The sequence below is a fragment of the Denticeps clupeoides genome, unplaced genomic scaffold (assembly GCF_900700375.1).
Source record: "Denticeps clupeoides unplaced genomic scaffold, fDenClu1.1, whole genome shotgun sequence".
Classification (NCBI taxonomy): Eukaryota; Metazoa; Chordata; class Actinopteri; order Clupeiformes; family Denticipitidae; genus Denticeps; species Denticeps clupeoides.
The window spans coordinates 21,958-46,296 of NW_021629872.1; the positions used below are offsets into that span (position 1 = coordinate 21,958).

General features: G+C 50.7%; 3 protein-coding genes across 3 annotated transcripts; 1 reads left to right on the forward strand and 2 right to left on the reverse strand.

The window, feature by feature from the left end:
- Nucleotides 1-45: 45 nt before the first annotated feature.
- Nucleotides 46-1,831, reverse strand: LOC114776321 (REST corepressor 1-like). The gene is made up of 5 exons (XM_028966755.1): nt 1,068-1,831; nt 904-963; nt 567-647; nt 349-401; nt 46-261 (listed from the first exon to the last, which is right to left on the reverse strand). The coding sequence occupies exons 1-5, from the start codon at nt 1,225-1,227 to the stop codon at nt 46-48; spliced, it is 570 nt and encodes a 189-aa protein (XP_028822588.1). The 5' UTR covers nt 1,228-1,831.
- A 1,812-nt stretch (nt 1,832-3,643) lies between these two features.
- Nucleotides 3,644-4,608, forward strand: ankrd9 (ankyrin repeat domain 9). The gene has a single exon (XM_028966753.1). It carries the CDS (start codon nt 3,676-3,678, stop codon nt 4,558-4,560), a length of 885 nt encoding a protein of 294 aa, XP_028822586.1. The 5' UTR covers nt 3,644-3,675; the 3' UTR covers nt 4,561-4,608.
- Nucleotides 4,609-4,656: 48 nt separating this feature from the next.
- On the reverse strand, nt 4,657-22,490 carry LOC114776319 (tectonin beta-propeller repeat-containing protein 2). The gene is made up of 20 exons (XM_028966752.1): nt 22,351-22,490; nt 21,558-21,793; nt 21,346-21,474; nt 20,554-20,685; nt 20,329-20,486; nt 18,704-19,010; nt 18,382-18,514; nt 17,642-18,025; nt 16,644-17,308; nt 15,562-15,745; nt 15,311-15,484; nt 14,229-14,409; nt 13,562-13,703; nt 12,605-12,845; nt 12,162-12,251; nt 11,774-12,007; nt 9,602-9,750; nt 6,993-7,134; nt 6,084-6,233; nt 4,657-6,001 (listed from the first exon to the last, which is right to left on the reverse strand). Exons 2-20 carry the CDS (start codon nt 21,774-21,776, stop codon nt 5,850-5,852), a joined length of 3,966 nt encoding a protein of 1,321 aa, XP_028822585.1. The 5' UTR covers nt 21,777-21,793; nt 22,351-22,490; the 3' UTR covers nt 4,657-5,849.
- Nucleotides 22,491-24,339: the final 1,849 nt, after the last annotated feature.

Genomic DNA, 24,339 nt, shown 5'->3' on the forward strand with positions numbered 1-24,339 from the left:
TGAATGTAAATGTAAGTTCAATAGCGTTCTGTAAAAGTCATTGTGCTACCACGCTATAAATATTATGAAGATAAGACTGTTTATAACGGGGTAACTAACCATTTGCTGGATGCGGTGGAAAGTCTTGCCATGGAAGCTGAAGCCCTGCTCAAACAGAACCTTATCCTCCACCGTCCACTCATCCGGGAAGGGGGTGAAGTTGGGCAGGTCAGCAAGAGACTTCTCAATGTTGTGCTTGTGCCAAAACAGCATGCCCAGCGCCTACGGACAGAAAGCAACTCCTTTTAGAACAAGAAGCACCTACATCTCGACATTTTAAAATAAAACTGACATTAAAGCACCGGTTACCTGTTCCATATTGTACCCATGTTTCTCCTTGGCTATCGCAATGTACTCATCCACTGGAATCATGAGAATGAAGCAATAAAATAAAAATTCATAAGGACACCTGCAACCGAGCGCACCGCACACAGACAAAATGGTGAAATAGAACATACACACGATAATGAACAAAGTACGAGGTCATTAAATTTACCATATTAACTTTTTTTTTTTTTTAAACTCACATTTTGCTTCAGCCAGACTTTGGTTGGGGATCCACACCAGCATGCCCAGATTCTCCCTCTCCTGGCTGGCTTTGGCCTCTTCTGGCAAACATTACAAATTAAATAACGTTTAGATTTATAAACCTTTTATAGCGCGCACCTACTAATTAACAATAACCTCATAGTTTTAATGATGCATTAATATATATCGCGTTGAAACGTTTTTAGCGACAGAAATGTGAATATTGTGGAAGAAAAGTAACTTTTAAGCAGCAGGCCCGTCGAGTCGTGCAACAACGGCGCCTGTTCGAGGCTACCGCGACTTGTAACCCGCCGCGACCGAGTCCGCCACACCGACCTGGGTCGTAGTCCGGGACGTGCGCCTGGTACTGCGGCCCGACCCGCATCCCGCCGCCACCTGGCCGGGACAAAGACACGCGTTAAACGAGCCGCCGGGACGGGGTCCCCGGGCGCGCCGAGTAGTTGGGCGATGAGCGAGGCTACCGCGGCTAATGGACGCACCGTGCTCGTCGTCGCTGGAGGAGCCCGAACTTCCTTCTTCCCACGAATTACTGTTGCTGTTCCCGTTCGCCGTCAAACTTTTGCTCGGGTTGGCCGCGGGGTTCCGGCCTCTCCTCTTCCCGGCCATTTCGGGGGTGCCCTTCTCCAGCATGGCCGGCATTTTAACAAGTAAAAGTCGGGAACTCGACCGATTCCGGCTAGCGGGCGCGCTAGCTAGCTGCTAACTGGCTAGCGGGGACGTAGCGACAGATAAACCCCGAGACACGGAGCTGGACGCGGGGAGAGAGACGCGGAGCTCTCCGCGGTCACAAGCCGGAGGTGCCGGAGGTACCGCCGCGGGGAGGGCGGGCTGGCTGGCCGGCCGACCGGCTCCCTTCACCCCGAGAGCTCCGCGGCGCGGCGCGGCGCGGCGGTTAGCTGGACCTCCAGGAAGGAACCTTCCGCCGATAACGGAACCGAGGACGCGAGGCGGACGCTGCCCGGCCGGGACGGAGGCGAACTCGCAACTTGCGGCGGAGTTCGGGAGCCAATCGGAGCCTCGCACGGCGGCGGCGGCGGCGGCTGCTCGGTGGGGGATGAGAGCAGGACGGGATACGCAACACTGCAGGCAGGTGGGGGAACTTCACACGAATAATCCTGAAACTCCGGTCTCCTACAGATGGAGAACAATGTTGCTCCACTGGTACCAGCATCTTCTCAAGGTACGAGGAAAGCACACAAGTTCTGTTGGATTTACTCCAGAATATTATGAATATGATTAGATGAATTGTAAAGTCCCTCTTTACATGAACATGAACTTTTTCCATTTCCCCTGCATTCCAGCCCTGCCACAAAAGGACCTGCTGAGATCGTTTCAGTGCTCCTCTTCTTAACACAGGTGAAAGTGTTGAGGAACACAAGTCTGGACATCATTCTGTCCTGCTGACTGAGTTAGAATATCAGACTGGATGCTTTAAAAGGGTGGTAGTAGCCTAGTGGGTAACACACTCGCCTATGAACCAGAAGACCCGGGTTCAAATCCCACTTACTACCATCGTGTCCCTGAGCAAGACACTTAAATTGCTCCAGGGTGGGGACTGTCCCTGTAACTACTGATTGTAAGTTGCTCTGGATAAGGGCGTCTGGTAAATGCTGTAAATGTAAATGTAAAAGGAAGGTGATGCTTGAAATCATCGTTCTTCCTGCGTTAACCGTGGTTACCTGCACGGAAACATGTTCAGTCATCACTGTGTTGGATAAAAAGTTCTTCACAGGCAAGAATATTGCTGCTACTAAGTTTGCACCCAAATCAACTATTTATCAACCATTTAAATCAACCAGTTGGTGTTGTGAAGAAAGTGACGTGATTGTCATTGTGAGACACTGCAGCACAGCACACGGTGACACGGTGAAACGTGTCCTCTGTATTTAACATCATCCTTGGTGAGCGATGGATACCATGACAGGCACCCGGGTAGCAGTGTGTGGGGACGGGACCTTCATCAAGGGGACCTCAGTGGCGGATCAGGATTCCTGAACCGCTCGGACACCACCGCCCCAAAAAGTGGGATATTTCTATAAATGAGGGATTTCAATGGTAGACATTTCATGTATGCGTCTGCCAAATGCAGTAAATGTACGGTACTTATAAGAAATGTACTGTAGAATAAGACAACAACATTTATTTCTTATATGTACGGATAACTAGTTATAAGACTATTTAACCAACATAATTCCTACATTTTTTAATGCGTTATAGATGTCTTGTATAATTGGTCTGTGTGTATACAGCTATTAATTATTTGTATATAATGTTTACTGCCATTTTAGATCACATATTTAAAATAAGTCACATATTGGGTCAGAAATCCCAGTTTCGTGATTCTTTACAAAATGATTGGCTGAAAGGGTCTGCTTTCTATTTCGCATTGAACAGAACAGAGCTGAAGAGTCCAGAATGCACAGGCCTCTAAAATGAATAGTGAATATGCACAATATTAATCATTTACAACATACAGCTGCAGCTAAAGATGATAAAGCGGCTGCTAGGCCACCACTGAAGTACATTTTTAAATGTTCAACCTGTTGGGTGTTGTAAGTGAGGTGTGTATACATACACACACACACACACACACAGACACACGCATTATTCTGTTGCCAGCGGCTCTGTTGTAGTTTAGTTGTATTTTTGCTCCTGTGTTGCACCACGTCGCTTCGTTTTTTTACCGTACTGGAGAGAAATGACAATATAAACCTGCTGCTGCTATTCAGTTATTTTCTCCTTTATTTCATCCTATAACTGTTACTTGAACTATGCACGGCTGAGGATGCATTTTCACGTCGTTAGATGTCCGTTAGGTGGCGCGGTTCACTGCTGCTCGCAGAGTAACGTCCCGGGAGAGGACACGTGGACTGGAACCCTCCGCACTTTCTAGATCCCGTTTTATCTCGTTGTTCTGTCCCCTCTTCTTTTCCCCGCGCCGTTATGTCGTGAATGTACTGAATGCGCCGGCGGGGCGTGGCCTGTTGTGGGCGTGGCCGCGCAGGGGGCGGGGTATATATAGAAGGACCCCCGGCGCTTGGCGGGGTGTTGGAAGGGGGTGCACCCTCCTCAGGAACGGACGCGACCATGCCCCTCCACCTGGGGACGCTGGACGGCGACAGGGACTACAAATCCGAGAAGCGGTGCCAGCGGACCTCGTTCGCCTTCTACCAGGCCGTCCGGGACCGGCTCCCGGTGTGGGTCCTGGAGGACATGCGGACCATGGAGGTGTTCCACTGGGAGGAGGACGGGCGCGCCTGCGCCTACACGCCGTCCGAGGCGCTGCTTTACGCGCTGGTGCACGACCACCAGCAGTACGCACGACACCTGCTGTCCCGCCACTCGCTGCGCGCCCTGGACATGCCCAGCAGGAGCTTCCGCTGCTGCCCCGCGTCCCCGACCCCGCACGTCGCCGTGGCCGTCCGCTACAACCGCGTCCGGATCCTCCGCATGATCCTGGGCTGCGCCACGGACTTTACGCGCGGCGAGCGCCAGGACTACCTGGACCGGCGCGGCTGCACCCACGGAGACAGCGCCCTGCACCTCGCCTGCGACCTGCTGCGACCCGAGTGCCTGGTCCTGCTGCTGGGACACGGCGCGTCCCCCTACGTGACGGACCGGGCGGGCAACACGCCCCTGGACGGCCTGCTGGCGGACATGCGCCGCGGCGCGCCGGACATGGCGCCGCGCCGCGTCTGCCTGGGCTACCTGCTCCTCTTCATGCCCGAGCTGCGCTTCCGGCTGCGCGGCGAGCTGCGGGACGACGCGCCGCGCTGGCAGGAGCTGCTGGGCCGCCAGGCGTTCCAGTGGCTCTGCGGCCGGACGCCGCCGTCCCTGTTCGCGCAGGCCATGCAGACGCTGACGCGCTGCGCGCCGCCGGCGACCATGGACACCCTGCCCGGCTACCTCCGGCCCCTGGACTTCCGGCTGCACCAGGAACGTTCTGGAAATGAGCTGCACTTTACTTTCTAAACGATGTACACGTTGCATTTCGTAGCATTAAACCGCTTTTCTTTAAAACTGTAGAAAATGTTATTATTGCACCAACAATCACACACACACCAGAAGAGAAGTGGTGACGGGTTTATTTCAGCTGCATCAGACCCGCCACGCCATCATCAAATTAAAAAGTGTCGGGCCGGACGGCCAATCAGGGGTGACGTTACTGAACGAACACACACACACACACACACACACACACACACACACACACACACGAGCCGAAGAGCCAGCAGAACAGCTTACAGTCAGTCCGGAGCCGGGCCGGGAGAAGTGGACTAGATGGACGCTCCATGCACCATTCGAGGGCACATGTCATAGGGAAACGGGAGACGCGTGGACTGCGGTCTTTGGAGTCACGACCCTCCGGGGACGATATTGAAAACCATTAAATACACAACCTGGACCTCGCCGTTATCTGGACTTCAGCTCCGGCAGCCGAGAAGGAGACGAAGAGCCGTCGTCCCTGCCGCGTTGTCCCCAAGATCAAAGGTGACTCCAGGTCACAAGCTGAAGGTCCACAGTCTACGTGCACCGGGCTCGAGAAGAGACGGCACGTTGTAGTTTCCCTCCACGTACAGTTAAAACGACGTTAAACGTACAGTACACACCTTCACAGAAACGACTAGAAACACGTACTACACACCAGCGGTGCATGGACCACGTCATAAAAACGACACTCTCATCGCTCTGGGTTCAGTACGGTGAAATAATATCAACATGAATTTTACAGAATCCATTTCAGAATTGACTGCTGGATTTTGGCCGCGGTGGAAACAGCATTTTCACTCGAATCGAGTTGCATTGAAGGTTCTTTATTTAAAGAAGACGTCTTCGTCCCTGTAACATGGCACCACGTAGGCACACAGAGTGATGATACTGATGGAGGTCGCAGACGAGTCCCGAACCCCGGTCAGGAAGCCATGATGATCGAGCAGCATGCTGAAGCGGGAGGGCGCGCCCCCACAGATTAATATGTTTTAAAATGATCACCTTTTTAAAAGGAAACCAAATCAAATCTGAATAATTTAAAAACCACGAGGACGACCCTTCCTGCAGCATCCGATGCCGACACGTACATCCCTTTTTAAACGGTTATTTACACGGGTTAGAAAAGATAAAGTGCCCACTAATTCCTAAAACGTTCCCATGGTGACATTCTATCAGAAGAAAAGGGGGATTTTTCCAAGCGGGATCTCTCGGCACGATTACCCAGAATTCCCCTGCCTCCTTGGTTGCCTTGCATGTGCATGTGGCCAGGATTAGAGGACCTCCCACTCGTCCTCCAGGTCCTCGGCGCTCAGGGAGCCCGCAGCAGTGTGGGGTTTGGCTGTGCTGTGCTGCAGGGTCTTGGTGAGGCGCCGGGAGAGGCCGCCGGACGGGGTCACCGCCCACAGCTCGTCCGGAGGGGTGGCTGCAGACCAAAATACGCCAATAACGCGGAATAAACGGCAACATCGGCAGAAACAGAAGTCGGAATTTCGAGCGAGAGCGACCTGTCAGCCAGGTGACGAGTCCCGGGATCTTCTTCCAGTAGTCTCCGGCGGGGTTTTTGTCTGTGATGCCGTAGCGGCGCGCCACCTCGCCGTTCGGGCAGCGCGCCCACACCGTCCTCATGCTCAAAGCCAACTGGCTGGCCTGGAGCCCTGCAACACAATACACAAGAGTTCGGGTCACAGCGACATTACTTCACAGCCATTAAACAACTCTGATTAAAAGAAATAATAAAGTGAAGCGATTGTCACATGTGGTACACAGCAGCACAGCACACGGTGACACGCTGAAACGTGTCCTCTGTATTTAACCATCACCCTGAGTGAGCAGTGGGCACCATGACAGGCGCCCGGGGAGCAGTGTGTGGGGACGGTGCTTTGCTCGGTGACACCTCAGTGGCAAGCTTCCTTAACAGCTAGGCCACCGCTGGCCCAGTCACCTTGCAGCGTGTGGCAGCAGAAAATACGGGAAAGTGTAAAGATCTGAACGAGGAAAGATGGCCTGTGTTGTCCGATCTACTAGAACACACGTGTCAAACCCACGGCGATATAACACGCTAATAACACTCAAACTACAGATCCCATAATGCAGTGCGCCCATGTGAGCGGCCTACACTCGCATGGCACTTTGGTGACTTTGAAGCACGAAAAAAAGAATTTCGAGCTGCTTCACAACCCATTCCTGTCAACATGGAAACTGCACGGAAAGATCGTGTTCGGAAAGGCAGCTGAAGCACTGCATTATGGGACATGGAGTTTTTCAGGGAAAGAAACGGCAGCATCATCTGCCGGTGGAGATACCTTGAGATGTCACCTACTGAATATTATAATGTTATTGGGTCATGGCTGACTGGTGTACATATGGGAAAAATTACAGGAAGAATTACACGGTGACAACAGAACGGGGCGTACCTGGGATGTGCTCCCAGTCTGTCCCAACCGGCATCTCTTCCGTGATGCCAACGCGGACATGGACATTCGCCCGGCTGTCGAGTCCCCACAGCATGCGGTCGTTTGGACTGGTGTGTATTCTCACCAGCTGCACTCCTGCAGGCTAAACACACACACACACACACACACACACACACACGTATATATTAATTACCAAACTGGTTCACCTTTGATCACCTTTGAGTTTGGCAGGGTCCAAAATTCACTTGTAATATGTGGTGCACGTCACTGGGTGAAAGGTCAAAGGAGAGTTATTAAAACACTGAACATGTCCATACAATGGAAGAGATTAGCCTGTCCTTTAACTGCTGATTAACGTAGACCACCTCCTCTCCACACGTCACATGCTCTGCTGCGATGGCGGCTCGCTGATAACAACCCTGTGTGTGTGTGTTGTATCATATGATTACAGCTGCTGTTATCAGGTCCACAGCACAAAATACAGGAACCCAGAGAACGACCATCTAAAGACGTGTGGCTCCTTCTCCACTTCAACACAGGTACACATCAACAGGTCCATTTACAGCATTTATCAAATGCCCGTATCCATAGTGACTTACAGTCAGTAGTTACAGGGACAGTCTCCCCCAGCAGCAACCTAGGGTTAAGTGTCCTGCTCAGGGACACAATGGTAGTAAGTGGGGTTTGAACCTGGGTCTTCTGGTTCATAGGCGAGTGTCTTACCCACTAGGCTGTTCCACAGATACAACCAACAGGTCCGACACAGGTCCAATACAGGTACACAGCAACAGGTCCAACACAGGGTGGTAGTAGCCTAGTGGGTAAGACACTCACCTGTGAACCAGGAGACCGAGGTTCAAACCCCACTTACTACCGTCGTGTCCCTGAGCAAGACACTTAACCCTGAGTGTCTCCAGGGGGGACTGTCCCTGTAACTACTGATTGTAAGTCGCTCTGGATAAGGACGTCTGGTAAATGCTGTAAATGTAAACACAGCAACAGGTCCAACCAACAAGTCCAACAGAGGTCCAACACAGATACAACCAATAGCTTAATCACAGGTACACACCAACAGGTCCAACACAGGTACACACCAATACAGATACAACCAACAGGTCCATCACAGGTACACGGCAACAGGTCCAACCAACAAGTCCAACAGAGGTCCAACACAGATACAACCAATAGCTCAATCACAGGTACACACCAACAGGTCCAACACAGGTACACACCAATACAGATACAACCAACAGGTCCATCACAGGTACACGGCAACAGGTCCAACCAACAAGTCCAACAGAGGTCCAACACAGATACAACCAATAGCTTAATCACAGGTACACACCAACAGGTCCAACACAGGTACACACCAATACAGATACAACCAACAGGTCCATCACAGGTACACAGCAACAGGTCCAACCAACAAGTCCAACAGATGTCCAACACAGATACAACCAATAGCTTAATCACAGGTACACACCAACAGGTCTAACACAGGTACACACCAATACAGATACAACCAACAGGTCCATCACAGGTACACGGCAACAGGTCCAACACAGGTACACGGCAACAGGTCCATCACAGGTACACGGCAACAGGTCCATCACAGGTACACGGCAACAGGTCCAACACAGGTACACGGCAACAGGTCCATCACAGGTACACGGCAACAGGTCCATCACAGGTACACGGCAACAGGTCCATCACAGGTACACGGCAACAGGTCCATCACAGGTACACGGCAACAGGTCCATCACAGGTACACGGCAACAGGTCCAACACAGGTACACGGCAACAGGTCCATCACAGGTACACGGCAACAGGTCCATCACAGGTACACGGCAACAGGTCCAACACAAGTACACACCAACACAGGTACACGGCAACAGGTCCAACACAGGTACACGGCAACAGGTCCAACACAGGTACACGGCAACAGGTCCAACACAGGTACACGGCAACAGGTCCAACACAAGTACACACCAACACAGGTACACGGCAACAGGTCCAACACAGGTACACGGCAACAGGTCCAACACAGGTACACACAAACAGGTCCATCACAGGTACGGAACAACAGGTCCATCACAGGTACACGGCAACAGGTCCAACACAAGTACACACCAACACAGGTACACGGCAACAGGTCCAACACAGGTACACGGCAACAGGTCCAACACAGGTACACGGCAACAGGTCCAACACAGGTACACGGCAACAGGTCCAACACAGGTACACGGCAACAGGTCCAACACAGGTACACGGCAACAGGTCCAACACAGGTACACGGCAACAGGTCCAACACAGGTACACGGCAACAGGTCCAACACAGGTACACGGCAACAGGTCCAACACAGGTACACGGCAACAGGTCCAACACAGGTACGGAACAACAGGTCCAACACAGGGAGAAGCACCTTCAGGGCCGGTTTACTTACCTAGAACTAAAACCTTAGTACTTGGCTGAGAAAGTATGGAAAAACCTAGTTCTGGACCAAAAGCAGCCAGCTTTTGTGTGCATTTATATGTTGATAGGAACATACATTTTTTGGAAAGTGTGTGAGTATGTGTGTGTGTGTGTGTGTGTGTGTGTGTAAAAATACCAGAGCAGGTGGCTCAATGCTGATCCAGGCAGGTAACATCATGCTGGGGTTGAGGGCCTGCGTCCCCACACGGAAGTAGACCATCCCACTCGTGTCACACGCCCACACGTTCTGACTGCCGCATGACAGGCTGATGAGTCTGGCATGTCCTGAAAAACCGAACACACAGATGACAACGGGGCAGGGTCACACTGTCACCACACGCGGGTCATGCAGCACATCTGGGAGACATGACATCACAGTATGGACATTTGTCATCAATCCTTGTTGCTATTTCATAAATAAAATATCTAAGAGCCTTGAACTCTGGGTGCTGTTCCTGCATGTTATACTGCTGGGACACTTTATTCATTTCTGGAACAACGATCCAACGTGCCACACGTATTAAAGTGAAAAAGTGAAGTGATTGTCATTGTGTAACACTGCAGCACAGCACACGGTGCACACAGTGAGATGTGTCCTCCGTATTTAACCATCACTCTTGGTGAGCAGTGGGCACCATGACAGGGGACAGTACTTTGCTCAGTGGCACCTTGGCAGATCGCTAGGCCACCACTGCCACCACTATTTAATAATTACTATTATTGGCTAGCGGTCTCCACCAGGGATCTTTAAAATAACAACAATTAGAATTGTACATTTTTATAAAGAAATAAAACCCTGATTTCCAGGAGTTCCCAGTGAGATGAACGGTCTGCACGTATTGGAAATCGGTCTGATCGGAGAGCTCTGATCACTATTGGTGGAAAGATGATTGAATTTGATGTAATTCCTGCTGCACCTTACGAAGTCTTATGTAATCTGCAGCCAGGAGGAGGTGTGGACGGGGGGTCACAGTCAGGGACAGGGGCTAAAAAAAGCTTCTGCACCCTCAGCGAGCCTCAACACACACACACACAGCACCCAAAAACGGGCAAGGTTACAGCTGCCTGCATCATCACATGCTGCTCTATTTCCAGCTCCATCAGGGTGAGTGTTCACACACACACACACACACACACCACACACACACACACCACACACACACCACACACACACACACACACACACACACACACACACACAGTCCGGTTGCTGTGACCTTGAATAAAGAGACGACTAGAGCGCCAGGATGTTCTTACAAACACTACCAGATACGTGGGTCTGACCACAGAAGGCGTGGACCTGAAGCAACACGCCCACCACAGAGTCTTCAGGACATGCTGTGTCCACGTCGCACTGCTCAGTGTGAGAAGCGTGTGAAGGAACGTGAATGGGAGCAGTGGTGGCCTATCAGCTAAGGAAACGTACTCGTAATCGGAATGTTGCCGGAATGGAATCCCAAACCGCAGAGGTGCCACTGAGGTCCCCTTGATCTCGGTCCCGTCCCCACACGCTGCTCCCCGGGCGCCTGTCATGGTGCCCACTGCTCACCAAGAGTGATGGTTAAATACAGAGGACACGTTTCACTGTGTCACCGTGTGCTGCGCTGAAGTCTCGTAACGCCACTGGAACATGAACAGAACACCTGAGCAGCACTGTGGGCTCCAGCTTGACCACCTCCATCCAGCAACTTCATCACGTATTACATAAGCAGCAGCTGCTGCGAGACAAATTTAAAACCCCCACCCGACACCCCCAAACATCATCATCTGGACACACGAGCGCCAAATAACTACCAGCACAAGCGTCTGAAACTACAACAAACTACAAGCACCTTCCAAGACACCTTCACATCACGCCGTGGTGTGGGAGGGACAGTGACCCGGTGGACGCGGAGACACTGTGAGGCAGGACGGCGGTTTGGTGGACCCTCGGGGGACCGTGTGTAAATACGATCATGTGGCCAGCGGGTGCGTCAGCAGCCGCCACCCGACTCCGTCCAGACCGCTGACATTTGACGAAGACATGTCCAGAATGCACCTGCACTCCAAATAGCAACGTGTTTCTACACACGTTCATGTACACAGAACAACACAAACAGAGACGGGGCTGCAAGGTACCAGGTAGAACATGGAACCAGTTCCACAGGTATATGCCAAAGTGCTTAACTGTCATGTGACACCACAGCACATGGTGACATAACCCATCACCCTTACGAGCAATGTGCAGCCATGACAGGCGCCCGGGGAGCAGCGTGTGGGGACCTTGGTGGATCGGGATTAGAACCCGCTAGGCCAACTGGGGACTCACCGAGCTGACTGAGGTCCAGCAGGGTCCAGTGGATGCCGGTGGGACAGCCCGCGCTGAGCGGGCGGATGTGTACGTCCCCGTACAGGTCCAGCCCCCACAATGCATCACTGCAGGCAGAGAGCTGCACCATCTCAGCCTCTGTTGGAAGCTGCACTGTGGAGGGGCGGAGCTGTGCGTCTCTGTCCCAAATGCAGAACAAATCCTTCCGGCTCTGGCCGAGCCACAGGTAGCTTCCTACAAGACCACACACACACACACAAAACACACACACACACAAAACACACAATTCAATTTACTTACACGTGGATACACAAACGCTTTATATTTAATAGCTGCATGTGGGCCGGGAGGAAGGTGCACTGCGTCCTGCAGTTTTATTCCACACTACCTTCTTTTGTAGGGGAGGGCGAGCAGAAAATAAACGCCCATTTAGCAGAAGAGACGGTTCCTCTGGGGACCACGACGTTCCAGTACGTCCCTGAAATGACAGAGTAGAGCTGAGGAATCAACATAATTTAATTGGGGACATCAGTGTGAGTGTCCCCCAAACATTTACATTTACAGAGTTTATCCAGAGCGCCTCATAGTCAGTAGTTACAGGGACAGTCCCCCCTGGAGACACCCAGGGTTAAGTGTCTTGCTCAGGGACACGATGGTGGTAAGTGGGGTTTGAACCTGGGTCTACAGGCGAGTGTGTTACCCGCTAGGCTACTACCACTCATTGCTTCTCAGCATCCACTCTGATCTGATCTGCATTAAACACCAGCCAACCGAGCCGCGCTGTGATTGGTCCAGAGTTAATCATGTGTCGGGCGGGGATCAGGCTCATACCAATCAGGCTGCCCTTGGCCACGTGGAAGTCGTTGCGTCCCGAGGCGATCCACACGCCGCTGGCGCTGGCGGTGATGAGGCTGGGCTGTCCCTGGGACTGCTGGGAGAGGAACGCCACGCGCAGACATTCTGCCACGCGCTCCACGGGCACCCGCGTCGCCGTGGCAACACTCTGAGTGGCGTGTATGAGCGTCTGGAACAGGCTGCCTTGGTCGAAGACCACGTAGTCGGTGATGCTCACCTGTCACGATATGATATGGACACCAGTCCTTCAAGTTGTTTCTGCTTATTTTATACATGATCATTACAAATATTAACATTTTACGTTATAAATTTTAAGGGTGAGAACCATATTGCCGTAAATGAGATTTTGGCAACTTCTCAGGAGAGCAAAGACAAATAAATAGACCCTCTATTGTGTGTTGATTTCATTCTTTATAACACATTTCTGTATGATGACAGAATACATAATGAGCAACATTTTATTTGAAATAATACATTTTAAATTTCTGAATTAGTCACAAGCGCCTGCTTCTGTGGATTCAGTGTAAAGTCATTTGATTTTTTGTTTAATAACTTTATCCATGTCCTTTTGCCAAAAAAGAAGCTGATCAGTAACTTTCATTTGAACGATTCACCTACAGCCGCATGGTTCTCATCCATCAGTAACATGAACTTGACATTTGAGAGATATAGATCAATATCCACAACACAAAGACATTTACATGTTTACCAGACGTCCTTATCCAGAGAGACTTACAGTCAGTAGTTACAGGGACAGTCCCCCCCTGGAGACACTCAGGGTTAAGGGACACAATGGTAGTAAGTGGGGTTTGAACCCGGATCTTCTGGTTCGTAGGCGAGTGTGTTACCCGCTAGGCTACTACCACCCTACACACACACACACACACACACACACACACACAGGGTGTTGCCATGGGGCGTGTGTCTGCTGACCTGCCACCAGTGCTGATCTTCTCCCTGAGGCTGTTTGGTTGTGACTCCGGTCCTGAACCACAGTCTCCCGCTGGTGTCCAGCGACCACAGGGTGCAGTTCTCGCCCAGGGCGATGCACATGGGCTCCATGCCCTGGATCTCACTGCACCACAGAACCAGACACAGCAAGCGAGCGAGACCTCGCGGGTATTTACATCAGCCGAACGGTGTACATACAAGCTCACACTTGTAAAGTAGCGCGACGCCTGGCTGCTCATCCTCAGCGAGCAGGTAACAGGTCTACAGTCCATTTCAAGTCTGATATTTGCATTTGGAATCTGTTGCTGTCAATATGATATGAATCCACTGAGGTGGCGTATAGAATTCTGAAAATAATCGGAATTGTGTCCATGTCCCAATAATGTAGATCAACTTGAAAAGCAGAAAAAGAGTCCATCATTGTGATAATGCATGCAGGACTCCTGTTCCACCATCCGCTCGACTGTACAAATTCCACAAATTTTATAAATGGACCAGCAAACCCGGAACCAGAACCCAGAAGTGCTTTGACAAACATTTTATTCTCACGTACTAAAGATCAAAATAAGGCTGACAGGCATTTCATATCTTTCCATGTACAACTATGGTGTAGAAATGTTATTTTTGTGTGTGTGGGTGTGAGAATGACCTGATTTTGTCGTTTTTCCACACCTCTCCCTCGGCGCAGTACGAGCTGAGCCCCTCCCGGTAGAACAGCCCCCTCTGCTCGCTCATCGCCCAGACCACGCCCCCACGGGCACACACCTGCGCCAGGGGACACGGGCACTCCACCCGCACGGCACGCGCACACGGCCGGTCCACGCTCAGGCCTGCACACACACATCACTCCTTCGTTAGAAACACTACATCAGCCGCAGGACACAGATCAAGTCAATATATTTAAAAAAAAAATAAAAAAATCTAATTATAATATAAATACATCTAATTATTTTTAGCGGTATTCACTATAAACCCCAGAACCAAGATTCCAACTCCCAAAAAAACAAAAAAAAAACAAACCTTTTACACAATTTCCGACCTCACACTTCACCGGGACTTTATCAAATAATCACGTCATGGCGTACAATTCCAAAAACGTCCTTCACAACATCAGACTGCACAGTGCGACCTTTTCTGCATGTCTGATTATACGATTAAAGACATGACGTGTGACGACTGCGCTACGATGCAAAACAAAAAACGCCACTGAGACGTACTGTATATTAGAAATTAATGTTGTCATAGAAACCGTTCTACGGTTGTGTCAAGTATTTAAGATTGATTCTGTGTTCAGACACGGTCTCCATCGGGGAGTTATTGTGTGTTATTAAAGGTCACGGATGTCACACAGAGTGTCAACGAAGTAACAATGAAGTATATGCAACTTCATTACACGAGACATGATTCAGGGGACGGTACTGGCTGTAATGATGCTGTTTGCAGTAAAGGTGGGATTATGAAAATGTGGGATTTGTGGGAATAACCTGCTTATGTAAAGCCTGAGGTATGATCTCTGCTTTGGCTGCACGCACACTTCCTAAAACGAGCCGGCGAATGTCATGGTCTACGCCTGTTTGGCCCTGCCTGGTGAATGCATACAGCGCCCCCTGCTGGTGGACGACAGGGAACAGACCAATTTAATATAGAAACTAATCAATATTCAATGACTCAAAAACACAACACGGTGCACACGTGTAGCCAGAAAAACCGGGAGGGGAGAAGAGCGCTCACCTGTCTGCAGGTACACGTCTCCGTTGGTGCGGACGATCCAGGCGCTGTCTTCGCTCAGGGCCACGAAGGCCGTCTCGGTCAGGGCTTTGTACCAGTGCCTCTTGCCTTTGATGGTGACTTTGCCGCAGGCGTACGCCGTCATGCTCTTCTGCTCCACCTTCCACAGCAGCGCGCCTGAAACCATCGGCCAGCATCAGCCCCGCCTCACCCTTCTCCCTCATCCAGGGCAACACTCCTCATATCTCCCTCACCTGTGGGGGACAGCGCCACCTGCTGGACGTTCTCCTCGAACCGCTGCCAGCACAGGCCCCCGTTGGGCAGGGGACTGCAGTACAACGTGCCTTTAAAGTCCAGACACCACACATGCCGATCGGTCACCACCAGGCTCAGGATTCCACAGCCAGGGCCGGAGTAGCCCATCCAGCTTTCTGCCATCTGGCAGAAAACAGAAGCCGAGGCGCCATCACGTCACCACTTTTATTTTATAGAAAGACGGGTTTTAGGATGATGTATATATGCTTGGTGATCTTCTAGTTAAAAAGTGACGTTGGCAGACTGATCTGACCACAGCGTTCGGAATGACACACGCGTTTATACTGCGCTTTGTAGCTGCGTTCGATTCCGCCGCTCGCGGATGAACGCTGGTGCTGAACGCCTGTGTGGACGCTCCGAAATACGGTCAGTGTTTACATTTACATTTTACATTTACAGCATGTACCAGACGCCCTTATCCAGAGCGCCTTACAGTCAGTAGTTACAGGGACAGTCCCCCCCTGGAGTGTGGTAGTAGCCTAGTGGCTGTGAACCAGAAGACCCGGGTTCAAGTCCCGCTTACTACCATTGTGTCCCTGAGCAAGACACTTAACCCTAAGTTGTTCCAGGGGGGGGACTGTCCCTGTAACTACTGATTGTAAGTCACTCTGGATAAGGGCGTCTGGTAAATGCTGTAAATGGAGTGTCCTGCTCAGGGACACAATGGTAGTAAGTGGGGTTTGAACCTGGGTCTTCTGGTTCATAGGCGAGTGTGTTACAGCCAGTGTTCAGGTGTGAACGAGGCCTTAACATAATGTGACTTAAAACCATTAAAATGTTTTACTGTCTTGAAATGAATTCATAAAAGACGTATGTTAAGTGTTTTTTTTATAGCTGGCATCTGTATGGAAAGTGAAGAATACCAGAAATTAATATGTTTTTGGATATGGTACAGATCAGATCTCATGATTAAGGATAGAAAATCGATATTTTTTAGCTATCTTTCAGCTAAAAGCTAGATCCCTCACTGATTTTCACCGGATTGTCCTCAGACTAGTCCTACATACGTCTGGAAAGTCACCTGGTCGGACTTGTGCAGTCGTGCCTCCTCCTGCTCCTGGTGCCTGGTCCCCCGAAGTTGCAGCTCCTCGACCGCATCCTTCAGCGTATTCCGGGAAGCGGAGGCGGGCAGCCCGTGACCGTAGATGTCCTCCTCGTCACTAGAGGGCGATGGCGAGGGCTCAGGCGAGGGGGTGTAGCCCAGCGGCCGGATGGGCAGGTCCAGCTCCAGGTCTCCCAGGCGGCTGGAGGTCGGGGGGTCGTCCTCTGCGTGTTCTGGCTCCTGTGACGTCAGCGTGTAGGGGAAGGTGCACTTCAGCAGCAGGTCCACGTCGGGGGTCACGACCTCTGTGGAGTCCGCTTTCGAGCCGTCAGCATCTGCGTTTTCTGACTCGTGATTCATCTGCTGCTCCACTTCATGGGTGCGGGTGAGAGGTTCTAGCTGAAAGGCCTCTGAAGCCTCTAGCGCCAGCTCCGACGGGCCTGTGGAACCGGCAGGGTCACAGGGGTCGGCGGGGAGGGAGTGCGAGTACGCCACCTCATGGTCGGGCGTGCCGCTGCTTTGGAAGTCCGTGAGGTCTGAAGCCGGTTCGCTCATGGGGGTGCTGCTCAGCTCACTGCTGGCCACAAAAACGCTCTCCGACCAGCTGTTACGCTCCGAAACGCGGTTGCCACGGCTACCACTATCTGCGTGGGGGGGAACACACAACAAGAAGGGGTTTAACGAATGTGACCTCATCATACCGGTAACATACCACGGTCGTATTGGACAATCACCAACCCTGCACTGACACCACCTGATGGCTCACTCTACCCTCTCTCTATCACTCCCTCCCAACGTTTCTTCCCCCCTTTTTTCTCTCTCCTAGACTGTTTTTTGTGTGGAGTTTTTCCCCTGTGTGCAGAAGGGTCAAGTGTTGGGGTGTCGACTGTAGGGCCTGTCAAAGTCCATTGAGACGTACTGTATGTAATTATGGGCTATATAAGAAATAAATGTGTGGGCGGAGCCACTAGTCTCACCCTGCCGTCTCCTCCTGCCCTTCTTCTTCACCTTGATGGCTTTGACCACCAACTCCTGCTGCAGGTCCTCGTGGGTCAGGGTGCTGTAGCGGCTGCTGGACAGGTCAGAGGTCGAGACGTCACTGGTGCCCGCCGTGTCCACGGACGTCACCGAACTGCTGCGGCTGAACACCAAGACGTCGCCCTCCTCCATCTTCTCCCCCTCCAGGGGGAACCGCGCGCCGTCTTCCAGCACCTCCTCCACCAACTCCACGTCCTCCACGTCCGGTTCGGACACGATGGCCATGGTCCTGATTGGCTGAGCCGTCTCCACGGCGCCGTTGGGTGGGAGCAGAATGGTGGGGGTGGAGAGAGGGGAGGTGAGGCGTAGAGAGAGGTCCGACACTGACGAGAAAGAGAGAGTAAGTTAGGTGTTTCTCTGCAGATTACTTATTTGTTAATTTTTTTAATAAGTTTGGTTGCTGAGATCCAATAGGGGGCAGTGGTGGCCTAGCGGTTAAGGAAGCGCCCCGTAAACAGAAGGTTGCCGGTTCCAATCCCAAAGTACCACTTAGGTTCACACACACTGCTCCCCGGGCGCCTGTCATGGCTACCCACTGCTCACCAAGGGTGATGGTTAAATACAGAGGACACATTTCACTGTGCGCACCGTGAGCTGTGCTGCAGTGTTTCACAATGACCATCACTTCACTTTACTCGAATTCTCTCATTCTGCACAGCTGCCCCATAAATGTACGTACAGCTGGAGGAGAGACCCTCGGGGCAGTTGGATATCCGAACAACGTCCCGGTCTCCTTTCAGGATAAAGATCTCGTTTTCCGTGCATGACACGGACACGATGTCCCCGCAGCTCTCCAGCCCACCGACGATGACCTGCCACAAACAAAAACAAACCGCATTCTGCATTATACTGCATTACTGCACATGCAGTGCAACGGGGAAGCATCGGTTTTAACTCATCCTAATTTATCACAATTAGATAGAATCACAGATCAAATCCTGGTCTTGTGGACGGTGGAGACCTCTAGTATGTCCCCACACTCTGGTCCCCGCCGCCTTTACCTGATTGGTGCAGTCCAGCACGTAGACGCTGTACTCGTTCCAGCTGAGCAGCCATCCCTCCTTCAGGAAGCAGGAGACCACGCCCAGCTGCCGGTCGCAGGGCCGGCACCCCCCGGCGGGGCTGGGGCGGGGGAAGAGCTCGAACTGCGGCACCTCCTGGTTGAAGAGCGGTTTCAGCACGTGGGTCTCGCCCACGCGGCCCCTCACGTCCGTACGCCAGAGGCGGAGACCGGGCCGCGCCGCGAACACCAGCAGGTCGCTCTGTTTACACAGAGCCGGCTGGAAGCAGGCGCCAAACCTGCCGTTGCTGCAACGCGGTAAAGTTCATGTTAGAGCCGATCCGAACCGGTGTGTGTATATGTGTGCGTGCAAATGTGTGTGTGTGCAAATGTGTGTATATATGTATATATGTGTGTATATATATATGTGTGTGTGTATGTTTGTATGTATATGTGTGTGTGTGTATATAAGTGTGTGTATATATATGTGTGTATGTTTGTGTATGTATGTATATATGTATGTATGTATGTATATGTGTGTGTATATAAGTGTGTGTGTGTATATATATGTGTGTATGTTTGTGTATGTATGTATATATGTATGTATGTATATGTGTGTGTGTATATAAGTGTGTGTGTGTATATAAGTGTGTGTGTGTATAAGCGTGTGTGTATATATATATGTGTGTATGTTTGTGTATATAAGTGTGTGTGTGTGTATATAAGTGTGTGTGTGTGTATAAGCGTGTGTGTATATATATGTGTGTATGTTTGTGTATGTATGTATATATGTATGTGTGTATATATGTGTGTGTGTGTGTATATGTGTATTTGTGTATGTATGTATGTATGTATGTATGTATATGTATGTGTGTGTATAAGTGTGTGCGTGTGTGTATAAGCGTGTGTGTATATAAGTGTGTGTGTATAAGCGGGGAGAAGGCGGGGTTAGACATGTCAGACGTGTGCAACTATTTCAACGTGAATGAAGACGACAAAACAAAGGCCAACTGCAAATTGTCAAGCGAAAATGTCCAGAGGCTCAAAAGGTAGCGCATTTAACACAAGTAATTTAACCAAGAACCTAAAATACAAAGAGTTTATCCTGCTTTAAACCAACACACAGACGAGAGAAAATGTCCAGAGATCCACGTGCTGTGGAAATAACACAGGAAATTATCGAATGTCCAGCCACTCTCGGAGGTAGAAAGTGTGGGGTTCCTGCGTCTCCACCACGTTCTTATATAAATAATAAAACAAATAAATTTTCTTAATTCCAAACTAGTCCCTTGGTTTTTTTGTTAAATTAAATTATATGATTAAAGCTGTTACCTGTAAATTTAAATCCTGTTTTTATTGAGTACTCTGTATCGCTATCGATAAAAACGGAGCCTGAATCGGCCTGAATTTGAGCCAAGTTGTAATATGTAAATATATATTGCAGTATTGCAGCGACTTCTTCCTCCACTACGCAGTGGCGTGCAGGTTTATTGCTCCTGTTTAACGCGCACTCTGCGTAATTTAACATGGTTTAAGCACGCCTGACTTGGGCGTGGCTGCACAGTCCTGCTGTAACCGGGCCGAGAGCTGGTCCTCGTCACGTGGAGGTGGCGGCGTGGACGCTACCTTTTGCGGGGCTTGGTGCCCAGCTGTTGGATCGACTGCTCCTGGGTGTAGAAGAGCAGGGATCTCTGGCAGGAGGACACCAGCAGCACCTTCTGACTGTAGTCCAGCTGTACGATGGCTGATGGTTCTTCCAGTAAGACCACGGGGTTGCACACGCCCTGGAACGCGTTGAAGAGCGTTAGCGCCAGCCCGACACCAACCTGAACCTCCGTTCTCCAGACGCACCTGGTCCAGGTCCACAGCAGAATACACCACTTTTCCTTTATCGTCTCCGGAAAACAGCTTCATCCCGTTAGGGCTCCAGGCCAGGGCCGTCACCGAGCTCTTGTGCAGGCCGACCACGTCGAAGCGCCTCAGCTGCCCCGCCCCCAATAAAAAAAATCATTAATCACGTCCACGGCGGATTAATGAGCTGAATATGGGGGTGAAAGGTGAAGTTCTGAGGGTGAAAAGGCAGGGTGACCAGGCAACGGACTATTGTAACTCTCTCCTGGCCGGAGCCTCTGCGGTCACCATAAAACCCCTCCAGATGATCCAAAATATGGCATCTTCATCTTCAACCAGCAGAAACACACCCACATCCCGCCTCCTCTCACCTCTCTCCACCGGCTCCCGGTAGCTGCTCGCATCGAGTTTAAATCCTTGATGGTGCCTACAGGGCTGTACATGGAAGTTCTCCCTCTTACACCAACAGATACACTCCTGCACGCCCTCTCAGATCTACACACGAAACCAGACTAAAAATCCCCTCTTCACGGGGTCAAAAAGTATTTCAGACGTTTGATTCAGAATCAAACACACACATACACACTCACAAAAAAAACCTTGTCTAGCACTTAACAATTCCCAGCATGCTCTATTCCTGACAAGTTCGGCCTTATCAGGACTCTTAGTTTTATAAACTCAAAATCTATAGAAACCGAAAGAGAATTGCTGGTGTTTTCCTCTTGTAAGTCGCTTTGAATAGAAGCATCTGGAGGGTAAAGTAAAGTAAAGTAAAGTAAAGTAAAGTTTTACCTGTTTGTTCCTGCCCGGCAGCTGCGAGACCAGCTGGAAGAGGGACACGCGTCCGGACGCCGTCCCCACCGCCACCAGGTCGTCAAAGCAGCTCAGCAGCTTGACGGCGGTGATGGGCTCCGACTTGCCCTGCGTGGAGCGGAGAGGCAGCGGTCAGGGCGCGGCGGCGGCAGTGGGCGGGGTCGGCCGGCCGCCGCCGCCCGCCTCCTCACCTCCAGGTTGTACTTGTTCATCTGGCCGATCCTCCGGCAGTACAGGTACAGCATGCCGATGCTGCTGCCCACGGCGATGTAGTCGCCGCTGCTGTCCAGCGCCGTCAGGTAGACCAGCGCCGAGCGGAAGCCGCGCTGCACCTTGGCGGGGATGGCGTTGAGCAGGTAGTAGAGCGGGCAGAACTCCCGCAGCGGGAGGGCGGGGTTCTGCGTTGCCATGGCTACTTCACCACACCCTGGGAAGGAAATGCAATGTAATAACTCATCATCTTACCCGCTTACTTTAATTTTTTACTTATGTTCTATTTATCTTTGTTTAAAACCCGAGCTTAAATGTGCATCTGCTGGTTTTGATCCATACGTTGCCACACCGTAGCTGTATAGTGACAATAAAGACATCAATTTATCGATCCATCCATCATTCGCATGCTCCTCATCACAAGAATGCATAACGGACAACATGTAAATATATAATCGAGCTTCCCCGGAGCATCCCTTCTGGGCAACCATGAATTATTGATTTAATTGGGGGAGAAAGTGGCCCTAACGAGGAAATAATCAGTGAAGATCGACCAAGCCCCGCGTCCGTCCGTCATGGCGTTATTCTCAGCCTACAGGAGGACCGTGACGTGGGTGCCGGTCACAGTTCTGCTGCTGCAGGAGGCCTCTGGCGTCTTCATTCACCATCTCCATCCATCTAAAATCTAGAACTAAAATCTACACGGAAGAAGCGCGGACGACCGCTGGAGAAGTTAGCAGCGTCGCCGCTAGCCTCGACGTAACAGCGGCTTACGGTCTCAGGAAATCCTCCGCGACGTTAGCAGCGGCGTCGTGCTGGGAACGCCGTCCGAATCCGCGGCCGACGCCGCCCGCCGCTGCCGCCATGCCGTCAACAACAAACACCGAGACTGGCGGCTCGGCTCGCACTTCCGGGTCATGTCACGTGGGTCGGCGGGGCTCTCCCATTGGTCAACATCCTGCAGCGAGTCCGGGCAGAAGCAACACCGGGGACCCAGTCCTGTTCCAAATATCCAGGAATCTGGAAGAGATGCAGATAATATCATACACCATGCCTCATCTTTTCAGAGAAACTTTAATTTACGCTCATAGTTAATTAACAGAGGAGAGTGTGTGCTAGTCTAACCCTCTGTGGGTACTAACTAGTCCAAATAAAACCCCCCAGGGGATCCCACACTGAAATTCCCTGTTGCACTTTATAGTTGTTGTTAATAACTGTGCATCCAATTGCTGGCAACAAATCCTGAAAAGAGAGGTATTGTGCAATATCGTAAAGCATAAGGCTTGTGACTGTAATTATTAGAAGTGAAGTGTTTGTCACATGTGTTACACAGCAGCACAGCACACAGTGCACACAGTGAAATTTGTCCTCTGCATTTAACCCATCACCCTGAGTGAGCAGTGGGCACCACCCGGGGAGCTGTGTGTGGGGACGGTGCTTTGCTCAGTGGCACCTTGGCAGATCGGGATTCGAACCGGCAACCTTCTGATTACAGGGCCACTTCCTTAACCGCTAGGCCACCACTAGTTTCCTGGTTTAAAATGTATGAAAACCTCAGCAAACTTTTAAAGAAGTAATGCGTATTGACGCTAGGTTTGTGTTTTTAATAAAAATGTTTGCTGGTTGACTATGTCACATGGTTTAAGTGAATCAGGCTGTGATATCCATCATGCAGGGCCACATCTAAGCATTAAAGGGCCATTTCTGCAAATGATAAGAAATATGCTTTGAGCAATTGAGGATGGGTTCCCCTTGCTGAGTCTTATTCTAGTCATATAATTATGAAGGTTTTCTTCGTCTGTGTCACTTTGAGCACAGTACCTCATTTACGTGCACTGCAAAAAGCGAACTCACACATCACCAATTCTGCCTTCTTTGCACTTGCTGCCTGTGCTCCTTACCAAAATGTGGTAAATCCTGCACGTTTCCCGCACGTAGACTGTGGAATCAGGATCACCCCAACATTAGTTTTTACCTTTTTTAACCCTTCTAATAATCACATAGTGGGGCAGTGGGGACCTAGCGGTTAAGGAAGTGGACCCGCAATCAGGAGGTTGCCACTGAGGTCCACTTGATCTCGGTTCCGTCCCCACACACCTGTCATGGTACCCACTGCTCACCAAGGGTGATATACAGAGGACACGTTTCACAGTGTCACTGTGTGCTGTGCTGCAGCGTTTCAAAATGACTTTGCTTTTCACTAATAATATATATATAATTATATATCATACAATGTGCTTAATAAAAAACAATAAATATTTCCATGACATGACATCCTTCGAAGTGACTAAAGGGTAAAGAACATTTAAGACATTTGGCAGACGCCCGTATCCAGAGCGACTTACAACGTGCTTTCATGTTACCATTGATGAAGTAATCAGTTCTAGTTCACTAAAAACCAGGAATACAACGAAAAAGGGGGCATGTCAGTCTTTGACGCTCCACGTATAGAGTCGTTTATTTGATGGTTTATTGGCTGGGTTGAGTGTTTATGCCGGACGTTAGAGCCCAAATGAAGGCGCCAGGGCCGCAGTTTCAGCCACCGCAGCCACCTCCACATATAGAATTGTTTATTTGACGGTTTACGTTACAGCCCCAATGGAGGCGTCAGGGCCACAGTTTTAGCCACCGCAGCCACCTCCACATATAGAATTATTTATTTGACGGTTTATGCCAGACGTTAGAGCCCCAATGGAGGCGTCAGGGCCGCAGTTTTAGCCACCGGAACCATCTACACGTATAAGCTGGCTTATTTGACGGTTT